Raw genomic sequence first — 26,026 nt, 5'->3', positions numbered from 1 at the left:
ATCCAAATACATATAAGAAAAATGTAGGTGAAGCTTTTGGAACCTAAAGACTCAACAGTCTTGATCCTTAATCTGTGACTTCCTTCCAGTGTAATCTTTTTTTTTTTTTTTTTTTTGGGCGAGGTAACCCTTTCATTTCTTCAATTTTGTAAAAGGGCCAGGCGTGGTGGCTCACGCCTGTAATCCCAGCACTTTAAGAGGCCAAAGCGGCCTAACGCTGACACAGAATCACTTGAACTAGAAAGGCGGAGGTTGCAGTGAACCGGGATCGCGCCACTGCCCTCCAACCTGGGCCACAGAGCGAGATTTGGTCTCAAAAGAAAAAGAGAAAACCTTAGTAATTTTATATTTGTATCTTATTTATATCTATTATTTATATCTATCTATGCCATTTTAATGTTCAATGAGGACTAAACCTTAAATTGGGTATTCAAGAAGTAGAAATAGTAGCAACCATGGAAAAATTTTAGTTTTGTCTGAAATTACAAATTATTCTTAGTAAAATAAAAAATTTTTTAGTGAGAATAATAACTATTTTGCTTAGCTCTTCTATGTCTTGCATACACATGCTATTTGGGAAAAATACTATGAAGCTTAGACATCTTTAGACTGACTATATTACCTTTGAAATTTTATTATTTTTAAAAAATTCCTTGGTTGACAATAAAAATAGTATCCCTTTTACACTTTTTTTTTTTTTTTGAGATGGAGTCTTGCTCTGTTGCCCATGCTGGAGTAGTTCAAGTGATTTTCCTGCCTCAGCCTCTCAAGTAGCAGGGACTACAAGCATGCACAACAACGCCTGGCTGATCTTTGTATTTTTTAGTAGAAACAGGCTTTCACCAGGTTGGCCACACTGGTCTCAAACTCCTGACCTTAGGTGATCTGCCCACCTCAGCCTCCCAAAGTGCCGGGATTACAAGCATGAGCCACCACGCCTGGCCTACTAAATTTTTAAGGGAAAAAAAAGTAATGAGTATTTGATTTGGAATTCCTCAAATGGTCCCTCCCCGCAAGGGAATGTAAAATGCTGATCCATGTTGCAGTAGTGATTGAGAGTAGAAAGGTTAAGCCAACAGAAGACACATTTCATGATTCGAGTTAGAGAAGACATAAAAAGAAACCATGAACAGACTGTGAGGTGTAAAATTAGAAATTTGGAGAGATCCACCAGTCACAGTGGCTCACGCCTGTAAACCCAGCACTTTGGGAGGCCAAGGTGGGCGGATCATGAGGTCAGGAGATCAAGGCCATCCTAGCTAACACAGTGAAACCCCATCTCTGCTAAAAATACAAAAAACTGGCTGTGGCACGTACCTGTAGTCCCAGCTACTCGGGAGGCTGAGGCAGGAAAATCTTTTGAACCCAGGAGGTGGAGGTTGCAGTGAGCTGAGATCGCACCACTCCAGCCTGGGCGACAAAGCGAGACTCTGTCTCAAAATAAAAGAAATTTGGAGAGAGAGATTTAAAGTAACCTTTTATTTTTTGAGACAGAGTCCCGCTCTGTCACACAGGCTGGAGTACAGTGGTGCGATCTCGGCTCACTGCAACCTCCACCTCCTGAGATCAAGTGATTCTCCTGCCTCAGCCTCCCAAGTAGCTGGGATTACAGGCATGCACCACCATGCCCCGCTAATTTTTATATTTTTAGTAAGAGACGGGGTTTAGCCATGTTGGCCAGGCTAGTCTCAAATGCCTGACCTCAGGTGATGCACCCATCTTGACCTCCCACAGTGCTGTGATTACAGGCGTGAGCTACCACGCCCAGCCTAAACTAACCTTTTACAAAGATCTAATCTTCCATCTCATTTTTGTGCTTAGACTTTTGAAATCTTTTAATTCAAGAAGTCCAGGAGTCCTGAGGAAAAAAAATGACAATGTGCTTTTATTTTTTTTCTTGTTAAAAAAAAAACAACATTGGTAAATCGTTTTCATTAAATAGACCTTTATGATTTTACTGATTTACATGAGTGGCACTAAATTACATGATTTATAAGGCTTGACACAGGAAGGATACACTGAGGTATATGGTAAGAAAAGGGATATGAATACTAGAGAAATGTTAAATTGATAACTAAGGCACACTTTCGGATGTGAATCATAAATCTACCACTGTGGCTAGAACAGCCTATATGTACATGGATTCTGAAAGACATGATCAGTTGCTGGTAAAAGTAGAGAGGGCCTGGGCTTCTGCCAGTCCCCTGGTACTTCCCACACCACTTCAGAGAAAAAGCATCATGACACAAGCACAGTAGATGGTAGAGGCCCCCAGCACTGAGTCAGGTGAAGCTACATGGTTCGCTGTTTAGTTACGTTTCCAGTACTTGGTTTAATTTCACAGTGAGGGAGTCGGTTGGTGATCTCTAAGAAATCCCCAAGCACCTGGTGTTGGGAAAGTCCCTCAAATAAAGAAGTGTTCTTTTCTTTTTTTTTCCTCTCTCTCTCTTTCTATTTATTTATTTTTTGAGATGGAGTCTTGCTCTGTCACCCAGACTGGAGAGCAGTGGCAGGATCTCAGCCCACTGCAACCTCCACCTCCCGGGTTCAAGCGATTCTCCTGCCTTAGCCTCCCGAGTAGCTGGGATTACAGACACCCACCACCACGCCCAGCTAATTTTTGTATTTTTAGTAGAGACGGGGTTTCACTATGTTTTGTCAGGCTGGTCTCGAACTCCCAACCTCAGGTGATCCACCCACCTCAGCCTCCCAAAGTGCTGAGATTACAGGCGCAAGCCGCAGCGCCCAGCCAAGAAATGTTCTTTAAACATCACAAATAAACATACTGCATGAGGGACTTGTAGGGACAAGACTGATTAACCAGGGGCTGAAATCCCCATATCAGAAACCCCAGACAGTTAAAAATAGTAAGATATCACTATAAGAACAATTCAAAGAAAAACAAGTTTACGGCAAAACAGACTACAAATCAATTTCATTATAACTAAAACTCCTTAATTTAAAAATACAATACTAGAAGATCATCCACCCAGAGATTTGTATTTAGTAGGACCTAGATTTGCTAGTGTTGGGGAGACACTTCATACGGTGACTGGAAAGCAGCACCAGAGATTACATAAAATGAAAATATTAGTACTGCCACAGGACTTTCAAAAAGGAGGGGGAAAATTGATGAAAGTGACATGCATCAAACAAATCAAGAGGCAGTGTTGAGGTCATCGCCACGGAGCTGTAAACTCAGAAGTGTTTCCTGGTCATATATGGTCAATTAGGGTCAAGTCTGAAATCATCTAGATAATGACCTAGTTTTCCAGCTCACTCAGAGCTAAAATCCATAACACTATCATACTTTCCTTTTAATTTCTGAGATGGAGTCTTGCTCTGTCGCCCAGGTTGGAGTACAGTGGCGCCATTTCGGCTCACTGCAACCTCTGCCTCCCAGGTTCAAGCAATTCTCCTGCCTCAGCCTCCGGAGTAGCTGAGGCTACAAGCGCATGCCACCACACCCAACTAATTTTCATATTTTTAATAGAAACGGGGTTTCACCACGTTGACCAGGCTGGTCTTGAACTCCTGATCTCAGGTGATCCAGCCGCCTAAGCCTCCCAAAGTGCTGGGATTACAGGCGTGAGCCACTGCACCCAGCCATCACACTTTCTTTTTTTGTTATTGTTTTTCTTTTGTTGTTTTCCTATTTCTACCATCACACCTTCAAGGATAAATTTGCTGGTTGCATTCACATATTCATAACCAGTTCCCCGTGGTTATTAAATCATGTATATCAATCCCAACGTCTTAGAGGAATACAGTCTTTCCATGTTACCCAACAGAGGGGTTGAGAGAGTGGAGGAAGGAGGCCTCTTTTAATGGCTTTTTTTTTTTTGAAACGCAGTCTTGCTCTGTCACCCAGGCTGGACAGCAATGGTGTGATCCTGGCTCACTGCAACCTCCGCCTCCCAGATTCAAGTGATTCTCTTGCCTCAGCCTCCCAGGAAGCTGGGATCACAGGTGCCCACCACCACACCCGGCATTTTTTGTATTTTTAGTAGAGACGGGGTTTCACCGTGTTGGCCAGGCTGGTCTCGAACTCCTGACCTCAGGTGATCCACCAGCCTTGGCCTCCCAAAGTGCTGGGATTACAGGCATGTGCCACCCCACCCGGCCTTAATGGCCATTTTCTTAAAGAGAAATAGTGTTTCTTCAAAAGTCATCCTCAAGCGAAGGTCTTGGCGAGGATATCTTCATGCTGGTGCAAGTGAACTGTGCCAATTCCTACAGCGGGTACTGGCAAAGGGGGCCGGCCCACCAGACGGAGCTATAAGTGCAGCAGAGAAGAAATATAATGACATTTTGACTAGATCAGAGCTCTGCTTAGTTCCAACAAGACAGTGCATGTATTTCTCTTAGCTTGTTTAACCATAAATCACCTCTTTCAAATAATGAGTTACACAGAAGAGATTAGAGGGACAGGGCTCCGTGCCTCAATGCCTGTAATCCCAGCGCTTTGGGAGGCCGAGGTGGGCGGATCACGAGGTCAGGAGATTGAGACCATCCTGGCTAACATGGTGAAACCCCGTCTCTACTAAAAATACAAAAAAAAATTAGCCGGCCGTGGTGGCAGGCGCCTGGAGTCCCAACTACTTGGGAGACTGAGGCAGGAGAATGGCGTGAACCCGGGGGGCGGAGCTTGCAGTGAGCTGAGATTGCGCCACTGCACTTCAGCCTGGGCAACAGAGTGAGACTCTGTCTCAAAAAAAAAAAAAAAAAAAAAAAAAAGAAAGAAAAGAAAAACAACATGCACACAAAACACTACCAGAGAAAACGTGTGATTACCTTGCAGGCCAGCTGCTTTTCAAACCTTGGAGAAACAAATGACCACGGACCCATGTTCTGAGGTTCCTCCTGACTCCAAATATGATCTATGAGAGAAGAAATTCTTTCAGCACCTCAAGTAGACACATGCAGACGGTCCCCAATTTACTATGATCCCACCTACGATGGAGTTTTCAATTTTACGATGGTGTGAAAGGGATTCACATTCACTAGAAACTGTACTTCAAGTACCCATACAACAGTTCTGTTTTTCACTTTTGGTACAGTATTCGATAAATTATCTGAGATATTCAACACTTCATTATGAAATGTAATAGATTTTGTGTTAAATGATTGTGCCCAACGATAAGCTAATGTGAGTGTTCTGAGCATGTTTAAGGCAGGCTAGGCTAAGCTGTGTTTTGTAGTTTAGGTGTATTCAATGCATTTTCTTTTTTCTTTTTTAAGTTCTGGGGTACACATGCAGGATGTGCAGGTTTGTTATGCAGGTAAATGTGTGCCACGGAGGTTTGCTCCTCAGATCATCCATCACCTAGGTATTAACCCAGCATCCATTAGCTATTCTGCCTGATGCTCTCCCTCCTCCCCCGTGACCCTCGGACAGGCCCCACTGTGTGTCGTTCCCGTCCTTGTGTCCACGTGTTCTCATCATTCAGTTCCCACTTATAAGTGAGAACATGCGGTATTTGGTTTTTTGATCCTGCGTTAGTTTGCTGAGGATAATGGACTCCAACTCCATCCCTGTCCTTGCAAAAGACATGATCTCATTCCTTTTTATGGCTGCATAGTATTCCCTGGTGTATATGTACCAAATTTTCTTTTCTTTTTTTTTTTTTTGAGACGGAGTCTCGCTCTGTCGTCCAGGCTGGAGTGCAGTAGCGCAATCTCTGCTCACTGCAAGCTCCGCCTCCCAGGTTCACGCCATTCTCCTGCCTCAGCCTCCCGAGTAGCTGGGACTACAGGCGCCCGCCACCACGCCCGGCTAATTTTTTTGTATTTTCAGTAGAGACGGGGTTTCACTGTGTTAGCCAGGATGGTCTTGATCTCCTGACCTCGTGATCCGCCCGCCTCGGCCTCCCAAAGTGCTGGGATTACAGGCGTGAGCCACCGCGCCCCGCCTGTACCAAATTTTCATGTTTTTGTGTTTTTTTTTTGACACAGTCTTGTGCCCAGGCTGGAGTGCAGTGGCACAATCTCGGCTCACTGCAACCTCCGTCTCCCAGATTCAAGCAATTCTTCTGCCTCAGGCTCCCAAGGAGCTGGGACTACAGGTATGTGCCACCACACCTGGCTAATTTTTGTATTTTTAGTAGAGACGGGGTTTTGCCATGTTGGTGACCCTGGTCTCAAACTCCCGACCTCAGGTGATCCACCCACCTCAGCCTCCCAAAGTGCTGGGATTACAGGCGTGAGCCACTGCGCATGGCCTGCATTTTCAACTTAACGGTATTTTCAACTGACGATGCATTTATTGGGATATAGCCCCCTCGTAAGTTGAGGAGCATCCGTACACCAAAACAGGAAGGGGAATATCTAGAGATACGTTTAGAGAGACTTTTCTCTATATATTCAAATTCAATTAAATATATGCTTTTCCAATATGGCATAGTGTTGCTTGTCTCTTTTTTTCCTGGCAAATACAGTCATGTATCCACCACCTCAAACACGATACAGAACAGTTCTATCAACCCCCAGCATTTCCTCATCCTGACCTTTTGTAGTCGACTCCAGCTCCCACCCCCACCACTGAAAATCACGGATCTTTTCTCTATCGCTACAGTTTTTTTCTTTTCCATAATGTCATATAAATGAAATTATGCAGTCTTGGGGCTCCTGGAACTGTAATAAGCATTTGTGATTGATTCACGTTGCTATGCACGGCAATGGTTCACTCCTTTCCGTTGCTGAGTAGCACATTATATGGATGTGCCACTAACTGTTTATTCATTCACTGGTTGAAGGGCATTTTGGTTGTTTCCAGTTTGGGGCAATTAGGAATAAAGCTGCTATAAACACTTGCCCACAGATTTTTCCGTAAACCTGTTTATTATTATTTTTTGCGACAGGGTCTCATTTTATCAACCAGTCTGGAGTGCAGTGGCATAATCACAGCTCACTGCAGCCTCAACTTCCCGGGCTCACGTGATCCTCCCACCTCAGCCTCCGAAATAGCTGGGACTACAGGCACATGCCAGCACACCTGGCTAATTTTTCTATTTGTTTTTTAGAAAAGGGGTTTTGCCATGTTGCCCAGGCTGGTCTTGAACTCCTGAGCTCAAGTGATCCACCCGCCTCGGCCTCCCAAAGTGCTGGCACAGGCATGAGCCACTGTGCCTGGGCTATTTTCTCTTTTGTAATTAAATAAAATTTTTTGAGAGAGTGGGTCTCACTCTGTCACCAAGGCTGGAAATGCAGTGGTACGATCACGGCTTACTGCAGCCTTGAACTGCTGGGCTCAAGCAATCTTCCCACCTCAACCTCTCGAGTAGGCGAAAACTACAGGCATGTGCTATCACGCCTGGCTAATTTCTTTTATTTTTTGTAGAGACAGGGTCTTGCTGTATTGCTCAGGCTAGTCTCCAACTCCTGGCCTCAAGTGATCCTTCTGCCTCGAGCTCCCAAAGTGCTGGGACTACGAACATGAGCCACCATGCCTGGGCTGTGAATGTGTTTTCATTTCTCTTGAGTAAATACCTATGAGTGAGACTGCTAGGGGAATATGGTAACTCGGTATTTAACTTTATAAGAAACTTACTTTTTTCCAAGGTGGCTGCACCAGTTTGCATCCACCAGCAGCGAGTGAGGGTTCCAGTGGCTCTGCTCCCTCCTCATCAACACTCATACCGTGAGTCTGTTGTTTTGTTTTGTTTTAGTTTTAACCATTCTAATAGGTGTGTGGCCATAGCTCATTCTGGATTAATTTTCATTTCTTTTAACATGAATAATATTGAGCATTTTTTCAAGGGCTTATTTGCCATCCAGTTCTTTGGAGAAGTGCCTACTCAAAGCTTTTGCACATTTTGAAAAATTGGATTATTTGTTTTCTTTGGGTTTGTTTTGTTTTTTTGAAATGGAGTCTCACTCTGTCGCCCAGGCTGGAGTGCAGCGGCACAATCTGGGCTCACTGCATGCTCCGCCTCCTGGGTTCAAGTGACTTTCCTACCTCAGCCTCTGGAGTAGCTAGGATTACAGGCACCCGCCCGCCACCAAGCCTGGCTATTTTATGTATTTTTAGTAGAGACAGGGCTTTTCCATGTGGGCCAGACTGGTCTTGAACTCCTGACCTCAAGTGATCTGCCCACCTTGGCCTCCCAAAGTGCTGGGATCACAGGTGTGAGCCACCGTGCCGGGCCTTTTTTTTGTTTTTTAGAGACAGGGTCTCACTCTGTAGCCCAGGCTGGAGTGCGGTGGCACAATCTGGGCTTGCTGAAGCCTCAGCCTCCCAGGCTCAAGTGATCCCCCTGCCTCAGCCACCTAAGTAGCCAGGACTACAGGCGTGCACCACCATGCCCAGCTAATTTTTATATTTTTAGTAGAAATGGGGTTTTGCCATGTTGGCCAGGCTGGTCCCAAACTCCTGACCTCAAGTGATCTGCCTGCCTTGGCCTGCCAAAGTGATAGGATTACAGGTGTGAGCCACTGCACCCGGCTGAGATTCAACTTTCTTCTTCTTTTTTTTTTTTTTTTCGAGACAGAGTCTCACTCTGTCACCCAGGCTGGAGTGCATTGGTGCGGTCTCGGCTCACTGCAAACTCCACCTCCCAGTTTCACACCATTCTCCTGCTTAAGCCTCCCCAGTAGCTGGGACTGCAGGCGCCCACCACCACGCCCGGCTAATTTTTTTTATTTTTAGTAGAGACGGGGGTTCACTGTGTTAGCCAGGATGGTCTCAATCTCCTGACCTTGTGATCCACCCACCTCAGCCTCCCAAAGTGCCGGGATTACAGGTGTGAGCCACCGCGCCCGGCCCAAGATTCAATTTTCTAATAACCCCCACCACGTCTTTTCATTTAAAAGAGCTGAAATGGGTTTCAGGTAACTGAACATCAAAACCCAAATGAGAACAACCTCTTACCTTTAACATGTTTGTATTTGCTCATCTCTTGCTGTAAAGAATCCAACGGGAAGGGGCAGAGTTCCTCTACTCGGATGATGGCAAAGTCATGCGTCTTGGCCCCCAGAGATTCTCTTTGTTTCACCAGGGAGTAGAAATGTTTGCCGGAGCAGAACACAAGGGTCTTAACCCTGTTGGACAGAAAAGGAACAATAGGGTGGGGGAGAAATTTTTTAAAGTAAGAATTACGTCAGAAGAGGCCAGGTGCGGTAGCTCACGCCTGTAATCCCAGCACTTTGGGAGGCCAAGGCGGGCAGATCACGAGGTCAGGAGATCGAGACCATCCTAGCTAACACGGTGAAACCCCGTCTCTACTAAAAATACAAAAAATTAGCCGGGCGTACTGGCAGGCACCTGTAGTCCCAGCTACTCGGGAGGCTAAGGCAGGAGAATGGCGTGAACCCGGGAGGCGGAGCTTGCAGTGAGCCAAGATCGTGCCACTGCACTCCAGCCTGGGCGACAGAGCAAGACTCAACCTCAAAAAAAAAAAAAAAAAGAGAATTATGTCAGAAGAAACGGGAGACAGTGCAGATTTACAGTCCTCATGAACAAGGTTGTGGGGGTCTCTGCAGCCGAGTTCAGTCACAGGCTATTCCTGGGGATCCTTCTTCAGCAACATGCGCCTACAAAGTCCACTTTCCCACCCACACTTAACTCATACTCCACTGACTTAAAGGACTTAGGATAGAGGAGGCCAGGCATGGTGGCTCACGCCTGCAATCCCAGCACTTTCAGAGGCTGAGGTGGGTGGATAACCTGAGGTCAGGAGTTCGAGACCAGCCTGGCCAACATGGTGAAACCCCATCTCTATTAAAAATAAAAAAATTAGCAGGGTGTGGTGGCGGGCACCTGTAATCCCAGCTACTTGGGAGGCTGAAGCACAAGAATCACTTGAATCCGGGAGGCGGAGGTTGCATAGAGCTGAGATTGCACCACTGCCCTCCAGCCTGGGCAATAGAGCCAGACTCAGTGTCAAAAATAAATAAATAAATAAATAAAAATAGGAGAGGGGAGATCTGCATCACCTGTGATCTCTTAATGTGAACTACTTTTCCCATTAATTAAAATTCTGCCACAGAATATGAAAACAGAGATACATATCTTACTTTTTTGGATCCACAGATGAATCACCAATGACCGGGTTAAATGTTGTTCCTGGTGCCATTTCTTGAAGAGTTGACACGGCTGCCTACGAGGGAGAAGAGGCCACACATCCAGCAAGCAACAGAAAGAGGTGATGCTGTCACTTACAAGGGTCGCTATCAAACACGAGCACCAAAGTTCTAGCCTAGCACTGCAAGGAGACCCATGTCCTAACAGACGCAATGCCTTGCCAAAAAATATCAGTTCTGTATACTTCAGGGTAAAACTATGTTTCTGAGGTTACATAAGATAGCCTTTTGGAATCTTAACACTTTGGGAGGCCAAGGCAGGAGGATCGCTGGAGGCCAGTTCAAGACCCGCCTGGGCAACATAGCGAGACTCCCTTTGCACCCCCTACTCCACCATCCCCACTGGTGCCCTGCCTCTATTAAAAAAAAAAAAAAAAAAAAAAAAAAGGTGCCGTGGCTCATGCCTGTAATCCTAGCACTTTGGGAGGCCAAGGTGGGCGGATCACCTGAGGTCAGGAGTTTGAGACCAGCCTGGCCAACATGGTGAAATCCCATCTCTACAAAAATATAAAAATACAAAAATTAGCTGGGCATGATGGCGGGTGTCTGTAATCCCAGCTACTCAGGAGGCTGAGGCGGGAGAATTGCTTGAACCCAGAAGGCAGAGGGTGCAGTGAGCTGAAATCGCACCATTGCACTCCAGCCTGGCCAACAGAGCAAGACCTCATCCAAAACAAAACAAACCAAAACTGGCCAGTTGCAGTGGCTCCAGCCTGTGATCCTAGAACTTTGGGAGGCTGAAGCAGGTGGATTGCTTGAACTCACAAGTTTGAGACCAGCCTAGGCAAGATGGTGAAACCCCATCTCTACAAAAAAATACAAAAATTGGCCAGGTGTGGTAGCGCATGCCTGTAGTCCCAGCTACTCAGGAGGATGAGGTGGGAGGCTAGAAGTTTGAGCTTGGGAGGCAGAAGTTGCAATGAGCCATGATCATGCCACTGCACTCCAGCCTGGGTGACAGAGCTGGACCTTGTCTCAAAAAAAAAAAAAAAAAGAAAAGAAAAAGACTGGGCGCGGTGGCTCATGCCTATAATCCCAGCACTTTGGGAGGCAGAGGTGGACAGATTGCCTGATATCAGGAGTTCAAGACCAGCCTGGCCAACATGGTGAAACCCCGTCTCTACTAAAATTATAAAAGTTAGCTGGGCGTGGTGGTGCATGCCTGTAATCCCAGCTACTGGGGAGAGTGAGACAGAAGAATTGCTTGAACCTGGGAGCCGGAGGTTGCAGTGGGCTGAGATCACACCATTGCACTATAGCCTGGGTAACAGGAAACTCCATCTCAAGAAAAAAAAAAAGTAAAAAGATTGCCTTTTGTGCTCATTTTGGCAGCACATAATACTAAAATTAGAACACTGCAGAGAAGATTAGCATGGCCCCTGCACAAGGATGACAATAAAAATTAAAAAATGAATTTAAAAAAAGATTACCTTTTGCCTGGTGCCACGACATAATTTTAAGAATCAGGCCGGACGTGGTGGCTCATGCCTGTAATCCCAGCACTTTGGGAGGCCGAGGCAGCCATATTGCTTGAGGCCAGGAGTTTGAGACCAGCCTGGCCCACATGGTGAAACCTCGTCTCTATTAAAAATACAAAAATGAGCCAGGCATGGTGGTGCATGCCTGTAATCCCAGCTACTTGGGAGGCTGAGGCAGGAGAATTGCTTGAACCCAGGAAATGGAGGTTGCAGTGAGCTGATATTGTGCCACTGCACTCCAGCCTGGGTGACAGAGCAAAACTCTGTCTCAAAAAAAAAAAAAAAAAAAAAAATTGCTGGGTGTGGTGGCACACACCTAATAGTCCCAGCTACGTCGGAGGCTGAGGCCTTGCTTGAACTCAGTAGGCAAAGGTTGCAGTGAGCCAAGATTATGCCGCTGCATGCCAGCCTAGGCAACAAAGCGAGACTCTCAAAATAACAAAAAAAAGAAAAAAAAGAGCCCCATCAGAAAAATGGTGCTAAAGGCATTGCATTAACTCTTCCTAAATGTTCGGTGATGCTTCCAGGCTTATGAGGTCACCTCGAAATATATAAGGTTGTTTGCGAAACACTGGGTGAGAAAGAACCGGTAGACCACTATAAGTGAACTAAAAATGAATGGCTGCTATTGGTAAGACTACTGAAATCCATTTCCTGGCTATTGACTAGATACTGACTCCCAGGGCCAGGCTAGGGTGAGTCAAGTAAGGTACCTAGTGCAAAAAGTTTAAGGAGGCACTGATTTTAGGGCCATGAAAATATCGCCCCTGAGAATGAGTACCTCCCTACTCCCCTCTGAACGCTAAAAACTGCTTAAAACAACGAGGCCAGGCATAGTGGCTCACACCTATAATCCCAGCATTTTGGGAGGCCGAGTCAGCCCGATCACTTGAGGCCAGGAGTTCGAGACCAGCCTGGCCAACATGATGAAACTCTGTCTCTACTAAAAGTACAAAAATTAGCTGAGCATGGTGGTACAAGCCTGTAATCCCAGCTACTGGGGAGGCTGAGGCTGGAGAATTGCTTGCGCCTGGGAGGCGGAGTTTGCAGTGAGTGAGCCAAGATCGCGCTCTCCACTCCAGCCTGGGCAACAGAGCGACACTCCATCTCAAGAAACAAACAAACAGGCCGGGAGCGGTGGCTCATGCCTGTAATCCCAGCACTTTGGGAGGCCGAGGCGGGCGGATCACGAGGTCAGGAGATCGAGACCATCCTGGCTAACACAGTGAAACCCTGTCTCCACTAAAAATACAAAAAATTAGCAGGTTGTGGTGGCAGGCGCCTGTAGTCCCAGCTACTCAGGAGGTTGAGGCAGGAGAATGGCCTGAACCCGGGAGGCGGAGCTTGCAGTGAGCCGAGATCGCAGCACTGCACTCCAGCCTGGGCGACAGAGCGAGACTCCGTCTCAAAAAACCAACCAACCAACCAACCAACCAACCAACCAAGGGGTGGAAGCAAATCACTCGCAGCTTTTCTTCAGTACCCCTCAATTCCAAATATACACTCTCGAACCTTTGTGAGCAGCACAAGATATTCTTGAATGGCCAAATTCTAAATGTCTTATTTCACCTCAGCAGTCATATCCAAATAAATGTAAAAACTGTAATACTCCCGGCCGGGCACGGTGGCTCATGCCTGTAATCCCAGCACTTTGGGAGGCCAAGGCAGGTGGATCACATGAGGCCAGGAGTTCGAGACCACCTGTCCAACACAGTGAAACCCCATCTCTACTAAAAATACAAAATTAGCCAGGTATGATGGCGAGTGCCTATAATCCCAGCTACTCAGGAGGCTGAGGCAGGAGAATCGCTTGAACCCGGGAGTTGGAGGTTGCAGTGAGCTGAGACAGCACCACTGCAATCCAGCCTGGGTGATAGAGTGAGACTCCGTCTCAAAAAAAAAAAAAATTTAATACTAATTCTAATTAAAACTCATATGAACCTGAAAAAAGTATAGCAGATGGGAAAAATATATGCTTAGTAGTATTTATTATTTTGAACATTTCTATTTGAAAACTAGCATATTTTTGCGATTTGAAAAACAATGTACACTTAACAGATAAATAGGTAAACCTACGTATGTGTTAAATGATAAAATGATAAATTTCACGCCACTGCACTCTAGCCTGGGCAACAGCACAAGACTCCATCTCAAAAAGAAAAAAAAAAAAAAAAGAATGACAAATAATGCCACTCATTTTCAACAAAATACTTTGAATTCCCAAATTGCTGCTATCAAAAAAAATAGTGCTTAGACCATATGGGCTTTAAAACTTTTTCTTTTCTTCTTCAGACAAGGTCTTGCTGTGTTGCCCAGGCTGGAGTGTAGTGGCATGGTCATACGTCACTGCAGCCTTGAACTCCAGGGCTCAAAAGATGCTCCCATCTCAGCCTCCTGAGCAGCTGACAGCACAGGTGTGAGCCACCACACCAGCCAATTTTTTTTTTCAGAGATGGGGTCTTGCAATGTTGCCCAGGTTGCTCTCAAACTCCTGGGCTCAAGCAATCCTCTTGCCTAGGCCTCCCAAAGTCCTGGAATTATAGGCATGAGCCACCATGCCCAGCCTAATAGCCTAAAAGCTTTTCTAAATAGTATTTCTGCTCAGGAGGGCACTAGTATAACATCTGCTATCCCTGTCCTTCATTACAATTGACAGAAAACCTACCTATCTTTCCAGGTAGTCTTAAAAGGCTGTTTAAAAAATGAAAGCAGGCTGGGTGTGGTGGCTCACGCCTGCAATCCCAGCACTTTGGGAGGCCGAGGCGGGCGAATCACCTGAGGTCAAGAGTTAGAGACTAGTCTGGCCAAGATGGCGAAACCCCATCTCTATTAAAAATACAAAAATTAGCTGGGTGTGGTGGCACATGCCTGTAATCTCAGCTACTTGGGAGGCTGAGGCGGGAGAATCGCTTAAACCCAGGAGTCAGAGGTTGCAACGGGCCGAGATTGCACCATTGCACTCCAGCCTGGGCGACAGAGCGAGACTGCGTCTCAAAAAACAACAAAAAAAATGAAAGTAGCAAAGTCAGTTGAAACTAAAAAGGTATTTCTGTAATTTAAATATAATTAGATATGGAAAATAGAGAAAAATGGAGTGCAAAAAATGACAGAAGGAGGAAGGCTTATTCACCACCTTCTACTTACTGGGAGCCTGAGTAACATCTTAGGGGAAGCAACAATGAGTGGTTTTCTGAAGTTCCGGACCATCTGTCTCCTAAGCAGGTGGAAATACTGCGCAGGAGTTGTTGGGTAAACCACAAACATGTTCACAGTGTCTCCGTCCACCCCCTCTTCCGCACTGTCACACATCTGGGAGAGAAGTGGCAAGAAAGGAGAAGAATGTTCAGATCATCTATTTCAGTCGTAGTGACAATGGGCTGGCCAAAGGGAAACACAGGTGTTCTTGATTATAGCAGAAAAGCTATTGCCCAACATTACAGAAAAATACCAGCAGGTGAATTTATGAACGGTGCGGTATTAACCAAAGGAGAGCTCTGATGGCTTTCTCCACTGGCCCAATTCTGTGTCATCTAACACAATTGTTCCCAAACATGGCTGATAGCAAAAATCATCTGGAAAGGACTTTTTTAAAAAAAATACATATTCTGATTACTACAGGGTTAAGATAGGGGAAGGAAGCACTATCAGAATCTCATTTTCCTAATGTAATAAACAAAACGATTGTGTGTGTGTGTGTGTGTGTGTGTGTGTGTGCGCGCACGCGTGCTTTAAGACAAAAAATCAAAAGCAGCTAATAGAAAGGTTGAAAAATTGAGGGCAAGGAAGTTAAATCTCAGAAGATCCCGGTGGGACAGAAAGCTGAGGCATAACTCCTAACCCTACCCCAAAGGCAGTGAAAGGAAAGGAAGAGAGTTGACAAAATCTGGACAATTATTTTTGTTGTTGTTACAGAGTCTCGTTCTCTCACCCAGGCTGGAGTTCAGTGGCATGATCATAGCATACTGTAACCCCAAACTCTGGACTCAAAAGCAATCCTCCCACCAGAGCCTCCCAAGTAGCTGGGACTACAGGTGCCTGCTACCACACGTGACTAATTTTAATATTTTTGTAGAGATGGGGTCTTGTTATGATGCCCAGGCTGGTCTCAAACTCCTGGGTTCAAGCGATCCTCCCGCCTCAGCCACCCAAAGTGCTGGGATTACAGGCATGAGCCACCGTGCCTGGCCTCAATCATGGTCATCTTCTTTTTGCATACACCCTTGATTCCCATGACTCTTCACTCCAACCCATAAACCTAGTTAATCCCCACTTTCTGCCTGTTCCATGTCTGCAGCGAAAGTAGCTGGAGACAACACAAAATCACACCAATGGTCTTACTTTAGAATCCTGACCAACAGTCTGAGGTGGGCCCTTAGTGACCTTAGACTCTTAAACTCTATTTCCCTAACTCACTCATTCTCCTTCTTTCCCAGGTGACTAATTCACACCTTTAAACTCAGGACCTCCTCCTGCATCACCACTCTCAGCTAATGACCTAACAGCATGTCCTCAGACCATCTACACACACATTCTCACTTGCACCCATCTTCTCTGCTTTCCATTTATTGCCACCAACCATGCTGCTGTCTAAAGCTAATTTAATCCATCATGTACTGGAGCCCACCCCATTTTACCCATGCAAGGAAATCACTCAGTTATTCTATCAGCACCCCTACATCACCATTCTCTTCTTGTCTACTGGATCATGCCTATCACCAAACAGGCCTTATTTCCTACCTTTAACACAAAACAAAGGCCTGGCGCGGTGGCCCATGCCTGAAATCCTAGCACTTTGGGAGGCCAAGGTGGGAGGATCACATGAGGTCAGGGGTTCAAGAGCAGCCTGGTCAACATGGTGAAACCCCATCTCTACTAAAAATACAAAAATTAGCCGGGCATCGTGGCACAAGCCTGTAATCCCAGCTACCTGGGAGGCTGAGGCAGGAGAATTGCTTGAACCTGGGAGGCAGACGTTGCAGAGAGCCAAGACTGCAGCATTGCACTACAGCCTGGGTGACAGAGCTAGACGCCATCACAAAAAGAAAACAAAACACAAAAAGAACTCTTGACACAAATTTTCCCACCAGCTACTGTCTCATTTTCTTGTTCTATTTACAGCAATACTCCTCAAAAGAGTTAAGTTGACGTTCCTCCCTTTTTTTTTTTTTTGAGACAGGGTCTGGCTCTCTTGCCCAGGCTGGAATGCAGTGGTGCAACCTCAGCTCACTACAACCTCCGCCTCCCAGGCTCAAGTGATCCTCCCACCTCAGCCTCCCAAGTAGTGAGGATTATGGGCATGCACCACCACCCACCCAGCTAATTTTTTTAGTTTTATTTTTAGCAGAAATGGGGTCTCACCATGTTGCCCAGGCTGGTCTCAAACTCCTGAGCAAGATATCCACCCACCTTGGCCTCCCAAAGTGCTGGGATTACAGGTGTGAGCCACCATGCTAGGCCAACTTTCCTCCCTTGAATAAGTTCTGGAGATCTATTGTACAGGATGGTAACTGTAGTTAACGTATTATATACCTGAAAATTACTAAGAGGATAGATTTTAAATGTTCTCTTCACAAAAAATGGTGAGTATGTGAGGTGACGGGTCTGTAAATTAGCTTGATTCAATCATTTCACAATGTATAGCTGTATCAAAACATCACATTTTATACTATTCATATATACAATCGTACATTTGTCAATTAAAAATGTTTAAATAAATACACTTTCCTTTCTCTAGAATCAGGAACCAGGGCTGTCCGATCTTTTGGCTTACCTGAGCCACACCAGAAGAAGAAGAATTTTCTTGTGCCACATATAAAATACACTAACACTAACAATGGCTAATAAGGTAAAAAAAAAAAAAAAATCACAAATAATGTTTTAAGAAAGTTTATGAATTTGTATTGGACCACATTCTTTTTTCTGGAGACAGAGTCTCGCTCTGTCACCCAGGCTGGAGTGCAGTGGCGCAATCTCAGCTCACTGCAAGCTCCGCCTCCCAGGTTCACACCATTCCCCTGCCTCAGCCTCCCAAGTAGCTGGGACTACAGGTGCCTGCCACCGTGCCCAGCTAATTTTTTGTATTTTTAGTAGAGACAGGGTTTCACCGTGTTAGCCAGGATGGTCTTGATCTCCTGACCTCATGATCCGCCCACCTCAGCCTCCCAAAGTGCTGGGATTACAGGAGTGAGCCACCACGCCCGGCCTGCATTGGGCTACATTCAAAGCTGTTCTGAGCCGCATGCGGTCCATGGACACAGGTTGGACAAGTTGCTCTAGATAGTCCTTAATATGTCCCAGACAGACTTTTGTCCCTACCACTCCATCAAAACCGCAGTCATCTACCAACAAATGGACTCTCGATTTCTAAATCCAGTGGTTCATTCTTATGCCTCATCTATTTATTTATTTATTTATTTTTAGTAGAGACAGGCTCTCACTATGTTGCCCAAGCTGGTCTCAAACTCCTGGGCTCAAGCGATCCTCCCACCTCGGCCTCTCAAAGTGCTGGGATTACTTCACTCCTCATCTTAATTGACACTGACACTCCCTCTTCCCTGATATGTTTCCTTCGCTTGCTTTCTAAGATCTTCCTCCCACCTCACTGGTTGCTCCTTCTTCATCTCACTTCTTCTTCTCTGCATCCTCCGAGGTTGGACTATCCCAGGGCCCAGAGCTCAGGCACCTTCTCTCCTCCACTGTGCTCGCTGCTTCGATGACTTCTTCCAGACTCATGACTGTCAATGTCATCTAGTGGCCGATGACTCCAAAACTGTATCCCCCACCTACTCATTTCCTCTGTTTCTTCAACAACTAGTAGTTTTACATTTCACATGTCATGCTTTAGTTTATCTACCATTACTCTAATCTCTTTTTAAATAAAATTCTCGATGTCATCATTAATGTAACTATCCATCTATCTGTTGTTCTGTCTACCTATCTATTAAGCTATCATCTATTTATACATTTTAGCTGCACACATGCCAAAATCATTAACGATATGCATGCTGAAGTACTTGGGGTGACATGTATTGATATCTCTATTTATTAATTAATTATTTATTTATTTAATTTTTTGAGACAGAGTCTTTGTTGTCCAGGCTGGAGTGCAGTGGCGTGATCTCACTGCAACCTCTGCCTCCTGGGTTCCAGCGATTCTCCTGCCTCAGGCTCCCGAGTAGCTTGGATTACAGGGATGAGCCACTACACATGGCTAATTTTTGTATTTTTAGTAAAGATGGGGTTTCACTGTGTTAGCCAGGCTGGTCTTGAACTCCTGATCTCAAGTGATCCACCTGCCTTGGTCTCCCAAAATGCCAGGATTACAGGTGTGAGCCACTGCGCCCGGCTAATGTCTCCATTTATTTGGAAATGAATCAAAACATAAGATGGATTGAAGGATACCAGAATGACAGATGAATAGATATGTGAAAAAACAAGTATAATATAAAATAATGGTGAATTCTAGGGAGTGGGCATGAGTATTCACAGTAAATTCTTTCCAACTTTTCTGTATATCTGAAAGTCTTCATAATAAACTATAAGGAAATAACAAGCAAAAAGAGACATTTGTAATGATTCACACCAAATGAGGACAATGGCTATTTCTGGCAGGATATTTCAAATGTTTTAATAACCAGCCAAGGTTGGTGGCTCACGCCTGTAATCCCAGCACTTTGGGAAGCTGAGGCGGGTAGATCACTTGAGGCCAGGAGTTTCAGACTAGCCCGGCCAACATGGAAGAACACCAATCTCTACTAAAAACACAAAAATTAGCTGGGCATGGTGGCATACGCCTGTGGTCCCAGCTACTTGGAGGCTGAGCCAGGAGAATCGCTTGAACCCAAGAGGCAGAGGTTGCAGTGAGCCAAGATTGCACCACTGCTCTCCAGCCTGGGCAACAGAGCGAGACCCCATCTCAAAAAATAAAATAAAATAAAAAAGCTCTCTGGGGGATTCTGATGATCAGCCTGGTATAAGAACTGCTGATCCTGGCACAAGAGAACTTTAATTGCCATAAAACCGTGATACAATTATACCTGAGGCATTATGTTTCCAAAGAAAATTGACATTGCATCAAATCTGTTTCACTCAAATACTAAGCTATGTTAGTTAGGTGGGCGTTAAGCTATCCGCAGGAGGTAGAAAAGCTCTAGGAAGCAGGAAAATGATTCATTGACTCCAGAAGACGTTACCCTTACCTGCAGGAAACGCTCTATTCGACAGGATGAGTGGTCTGGCCCAGCCCCATCGTAGCCATGTGGAAGGAGGATGACGATGCCGCTTTGTAGCAGCCACTTGGCCTCTCCTGGAAAAGTACCATGTGGGGAGTAAGAGCTCTACGAAGCGGGGACAAAGTGGCCTGACGCGACTCAGCTGGGGAAATCAATGTTAGTTTTCTGCCTGACCCCCCAAAACTGCTTTCATTACACGCACCTTCTAGAACTGTTATGCTATACTTAGGGAAATGTCCATTTCATTGAATGAAAACCTATCATGGGCTAGGCACGGTGGCTCACACCTGTAATCCCAGCACTTTGGGAGGCTGAGGCGGATAGATCACTTGAGGTCAGGTGTTCGAAACCAGCCTGGCCAACATGGTGAAACCCCGTCTCTACTAAAAATACAAAAATTAGCCAGCTGTAGTGGCACATGTCTGTAGTCCCAGCTACTCGGGAGGCTGAGGTGGGAGAATCACTTGACCGCGGGAGGTAGAGGTTGCAGTGTCCTGAGATCATGCCACTGCACACCAGCCTGAGGGACAGAGTGAGATACCGTCTCAAAAAAGAAAACCATAACCTATCACGGCACAGGCCGTGGGCTTTTACGAGTGGAAGACAAACTCAAAGGGGAACGTTCCCAGCTTCCTGGACAACACATGCCGCTCCAATACCACCGCAGGCACCACTCTTACAAGAATGGGCAGCTCCCGGCCGGGCACAGTGGCTCACACCTGTAATCCCACCACTTTGGGAGGCCGACGTGGGTGGATCATGAGGTCAGGAGATCGAGACCATCCTGGCTGACACGGTGAAACCCCATCTCTACTAAAAATACAAAAAATTAGCCGGGCGTGGTGACCGGCGCCTATGTAGTCCCAGCTACTCGGGAGGCTGAGGCAGGAGAACTGGCTGACACGGTGAAACCCCATCTCTACTAAAAATACAAAAAATTAGCCGGGCGTGGTGACCGGCGCCTATGTAGTCCCAGCTACTCGGGAGGCTGAGGCAGGAGAATTGTGCAAACCCAGTAGGCGGAGCTTGCAGTGAGCCGAGATCGCACCACTGCACTCCAGCCTGGGCGACAGAGCGAGACTCCGTCTCAAAAAAAAAAAAAGAAAAAGAAAAAGAATGGGCAGCTCTCACAGCCCAGCTGACAACACAGGCCACTGTCTTGAAACAGGGGGTGGTGGGCACGACAGAACAGTCTCTGGACAAGTCAGAAGTCCAGGCCCTCAGGCACTTTTCTTCCTCCCAGTGAAAATGTTACAGAGAAGCATAACTATAGGAAAGATTTAAGGCAGGTATTCAAAACCCAAGAGTGGGCATCCCTGGAAAATGGGATTCAGGGTCTGGGGAGAAGACTTAGACGTTTACTTCAATTACTTCTAATTTTTACAGTGAGCAGGTACTGCTTCGGAAGCTTTCAGACACTGGAGTGGGTTTTCATGGCCCTACTGACTCCTGGGCACAGGTGCTGGGTGGCACCAGTGCTCCTGCTGAGAGAGAGCTTGGGCTTTTGTCCCAGTAACACATTAACCTGACAGTGGCCACACTCCCGTCATAACAGGGTGACCCCAACTCCCTGGAGGCGCCGCCGCACACGGGAGTCTCAAGGCAGCAGTGGCCCCTTTTCATTCATTTGTCCCCGCGAGGCTGGGACCACGCAAGGACCCCCACCTGTACCCACCCTATATGCTGACACCAACCTCCAGAGATGAATGTGTCAAAGATGATCTGGGCACCATTGAAGAAATCGCCAAACTGTGCCTCCCACAGGGGCAGTAACTTTGGGCTCTCAATGCTCATTCCATATTCAAATCCCAGGACGGCCTCTTCTGACAGGGGGCTGTTGCTGACCTAATCCCAGAGAAGAGAAGGAAACGCTGCATGTGAGGGCCACGGCAGAGCACTGGGCTCCTGGGAACTTATCGAAGGGAGGTGGTGCGGAGAGGGAGCCTTGCTCTCGTTCATCACCACATTCTTTTTGTTTGTTTGTTTCTGCTTTTTGAGATGGAGTTTCGCTTTTGTTGCCAAGGCTGGAGTGCAATGGCTCCATCTCGGCTCACTACAACCTCCACCTCCCAGGTTCAAGTGATTCTCTTGCCTCAGCCTCCTGAGTAGCTGGGATTACAGGCACCCGCCACCACGCCCAGCTAATTTTTGTACTTTTAGTAGAAACAGGGTTTCAGCATGTTGGCCAAGCTGGTCTCAAACTCCTGAGCTCAGGTGATCCACCCACCTTGGCCCCCCAAAGTGCTGGGGTTACAGGCATGAGCCACCACGCCCAGCCTCATCACCACATTCTTTTGAGAAGAGATTTGCTGCTTGGTGTCAGTGATGCAGATGAGAAAAGTTGGGACAAAGAGAGGAAAAGATAAAAGAGGCCGGAATATGGGTATTACAGAGTTTCTTCAAGGATAAGCACATATACTTCTCAGATGACCCTCTTCTGGAGCTAGGTATACAACTGCGTCTTATAAGCTTTTCAAAAACCTGTGGCCGGGCGTGGTGGCCTCCCAAATAGGCCGAGATGGGAGGATCGCTTGAGCACAGGAGTTTGAGATCAAAATGGGCAACATGGCAAAACCCCATCTCTAAAAAAAGCAGACAAAAATTAGCTGGGCATGTTGGCACATGCCTGTAGTCCCAACTACTTGGGAGGCTGAGGTGGGAGGATCACTTGAGCCCAGGAGGTTGAAACTACAGTGAGCTATAATCGCACCACTGCACTCCAGCCTGCGTGACACAGTGAGATCCTGTCTCAAAAAAAAAAAAAGAAAAGAAAAAAAATTGTCATGAAACAAAGTGAGGAAAGTTAAAAAATAAAGGCCTACCTTTGGTTAAAATCATTATTCTAACATCGTATTTGCATGGTAAATCAAAAGAACCATCATGATATGTTAACATTAAAAAAAGCAGAATACAAATTTTATCTCTGAGAAGGTTAAAAAGACATGACAATTAAATGCAATACATAATCCCAGCACTTTGGGAGGCCAAGGCAGGAGGATCACCTGAGGTCAGGAGTTCGAGACCAGCCTGGCCAACATGGTGAAACCCAGTCTCTACAAAAAATACAAAAATTAGCCGAGCATGGTGATGCAGGCCTCAAGAGGCTGAGGTGGGAGGATTGCTTGAACCTGGGAGGTGGAGGTTGCATTGAGCCGAGATTGTGCCACTGCACTCCAGCCTGGGCAACAGAGTGAGACTCTGCCTAAAAAAAAAAAAAGAAAAAAAAATTGTTGATCTTGGTTTGAGAAATACATGGTAGTCATGTCTGTGTTCATTTCCTGATTTTGGTGTGTTATGATGGAGAAGGATGTCCCCCCGTTTGTGGAAATACACAGTAGGAGGCACTAGGATGGCAACTAGCTCTCAGATGGTTCAAGATGAAAAAAGGGAGCTAGGAGGATCACTTGGACATAGGAGGTCGGGGCTGCAGTGAGCAGTGATTGCGTCACTACACTCCAGCCTGCATGACAGAGTGAGACCCTGTCTCAAAAGAAAAAATAAAGATGAGAAAAAGTTCCTTACTGTACACAACATTTTGGTAATTTTGTTTCTTTCAAATTTTAAAAAAATATATGTTTAAGTTACACCTTTATAGAATATTATTTTGGAATAAAAAGGAAGGACGGGCAGAGTGTGGTGGCTCACGCCTGTAATCTCAGCACTTTGGGAGGCTGAGATGATCACTTGAGGTCAAAATTTGAGATCAGCCTGGCCAATGTGGCGAGACCCTGTCTCTGCTACAAATTCAAAAATTAGCAGGGCCTGGTGGCGCACACCTGCAGTCCCAGCTACTTGGGAGGCTGAGGTGGGAGAACCACTTTAACCTAGGAATCTGAGGTTGCAGTGAGCCGAGGTTGCGCCACTGCACTCCAGCCTGGGCAACAGAGCAAGACTTGGTCTCAAAAAAAAGAAGGATGTACTGATACATGCTACATGCATGGATGGACCTTGAAAGCATGATGCCAAGTCAAAGAAGCCAGTCCCAAAAGGCCACATGTTATACCGTTCTAGTCACATGAAACATCCAAAATAGGCAGATCAATAGAAACAAACAGTCGATGAGTGGTGTCCAGGGGCTGGAGGGAGGAAGGAGTGGGCAGTGACTGCTAACGGGCATGGGCTTGCTTTCTAGGGTAATGAAAATGTTCTAAAATTAGATAGTGGTGATGATTACACAACTCTGTGAATAGACTACAAACTGCTCAAGTGTACACACTGAGAGGTTGAATTGTATGAGTTATAGCTCAATAAAGCTTTTACTTAAAAAAATAAAAACCCTCTAGGCTGGGCACGGCAGCTCACATCTATAATCCCAGCACTTTGGGAGGCCAAGGCAGGAGGATTGCTTGAGGCCAGGAATTCAAGATGACACTGGCCATCACAGTGAGACTCCTATCTCTACAAAATATTTAAAAGTAGCCAGGCGTGGTGGTGCTTGCCTGTAGTTCCAGCTACTTGAGAGGCTGAGGCGGGACGATTGCTTGTGCCTAAGAGCTGGAGGCTACAGTGAGCTATAATTGCACCGTGGGACTCCAGCCCGGGCAACAGAGGAGGACCTGTCACATACACACACACACACACACACACACACACACAGATTGAGATGTACAACGAAGTTGGGGGAAAAACAAACCCCAAGGACCTATTCACTTATCATGAAGGCTGCCTGACCTCTGTCCCTTCCTAGAAGCCATTATTGATAAGGGAACGCTGGTCAGTTACAAAATTCAATACTATTAGACAATGAAGGCAGATCACTACTCAGGAAAATACAGCTACTCTCACTACCAAGATCAAGCAGGAGTTTCTCCCAGGGTCTTCACATAGAGGACATGGTATTAAATAATAAATTACTCTTATTATTATTTGAGACAGAGTCTTGCTCTGTTGCCCAAGCTGGAGGGCAGTGGTATGATCTCCGCTCACTACCTCTGCCTCCTGGGTTCAAGCAATTCTCCTGCCTCAACCTCCTGAGTAGCTGGGATTACAGGCGTGTGCCACCATGCCCGACTAATTTTTGTATTTTTAGTAGAGACAGGGTTTCGCCATGTTGGCCAGGCCAGTGTTGAACTCCTGGCCTCAAGTGATCTGCCTGCCTTGGCCTCCCAAAGTGCTGGGATTACAGGTGTGAGCCACCGTGCCAGGTCTAAATAATAAATTAAATCTTCGGCCAGGCGTGGTGGTTCACGCCTGTAATCCCAGCACTCTGGGAGGCCAAATAATCCCAGCTACTTGGGAGGCTGAAGCAGGAGAACTGCTCCAACCCAGGAGGCAGAGGTTGCAGTGAGCCTAGATCACGCCACTGCACTCCAGCCTGGGTGACAGAGTGAGGCTCCGTCTCAAATAAATAAATGAACGAATGAATGAATGAATGAAACTAAATTAAATCTTCAACAGTATCCACAAAACAGACACAAGGCATTTAATTGGGACTTTTTCAATAGCAAAATTCAAAACTGATAATAAATATCAAAGCACAATTCAATGAAAGCCTCATCTGAGGTAGGGGAATGCTAAACATTTCAGTATCTAGTTCAGCAATTTGACTTGATCCAAGGGTAGATTTTGGACTAACTTAAAGAAAAGATGAGCTCCATATCCCTTCAGTTATCTTCCTAAAATGTGGCTTTTGCCAAGTGAATTTTCTTTTTTTTTTTTTTTTTTTTTGAGACAGAGTCTCGCTCTGTCACCAGGCTGCAGTGCAGTGGTGCGATCTCGGCTCACTGCAACCTCCGCCTCCTGGGTTCAAGTGATTCTTCTGCCTCAACCTCCTGAGTAGCTGGGACTACAGATGCGTGCCACCACACCCAGCTAATTTTTGTATTTTTAGTAGAGATGGGGTTTCACCATTTTGGCCAGGATGGTCTTGATCTCTTGACCTTGTGATCTGCCCACCTCAGCCTCCCAAAGTGCTAGGATTACAGGCGTGAACCACCACACCCGGCCGCCAAGTGAATTTTTTATAAGGTGTCAGTAACTCAAGATGATGTTCTCAAACCAATGGCTAGAGTAGGAAAGAAGATGACATGCCACTCAACTTACCTTAAGGAATAAGTTATTTTCATAAACATCATGTGCTAGACACTTGAATAATTGTTTGAGATAAATAAATGAAAAGACTCCACTACTATCCTTAAGGCACTACAGAGGGCACAGAGGCTGCCACACAGAAATACATGGTTATATCTGGCCGGGTGCAGTGGCTCACACCTATACTTCCAGTGCTTTGGGAGGCCA

At 46.0% G+C, this 26,026-nt stretch overlaps 1 protein-coding gene and 1 non-coding gene across 6 annotated transcripts in view; one reads left to right on the top strand and one right to left on the bottom strand.

Moving 5' to 3' along the window:
* Window positions 1–26,026, bottom strand: part of DHTKD1 (dehydrogenase E1 and transketolase domain containing 1) — a 66,004-nt gene that overhangs the window by 4,525 nt on the left and 35,453 nt on the right. For 2 of the 5 annotated variants that reach the window (XM_034929947.3, XM_034929944.3), the window contains 7 exons: window positions 21,484–21,634; window positions 19,757–19,863; window positions 14,703–14,867; window positions 10,015–10,097; window positions 8,870–9,039; window positions 4,795–4,880; window positions 1,864–4,276 (listed from right to left, as the gene is read on the bottom strand). In XM_034929947.3, the coding sequence (XP_034785838.1) occupies window positions 4,175–4,276; window positions 4,795–4,880; window positions 8,870–9,039; window positions 10,015–10,097; window positions 14,703–14,867; window positions 19,757–19,863; window positions 21,484–21,634 (864 nt within the window). In that variant the 3' untranslated portion in view covers window positions 1,864–4,174. The other 3 variants (XM_034929945.3, XM_063607633.1, XM_034929946.3) reach the window with 3 other exon arrangements.
* LOC117974797 (U6 spliceosomal RNA) lies at window positions 11,397–11,498 on the top strand. The gene has a single exon (XR_004664923.1). It is a non-coding gene; the product is annotated as a U6 spliceosomal RNA (small nuclear RNA).

Source organism: Pan paniscus, chromosome 8, assembly GCF_029289425.2.
Source record: "Pan paniscus chromosome 8, NHGRI_mPanPan1-v2.0_pri, whole genome shotgun sequence".
NCBI lineage: Eukaryota > Metazoa > Chordata > Mammalia > Primates > Hominidae > Pan > Pan paniscus.
The sequence above is the reverse complement of the archived record's forward strand: the minus strand, read 5'-3'. Positions and strand labels throughout refer to the sequence as shown.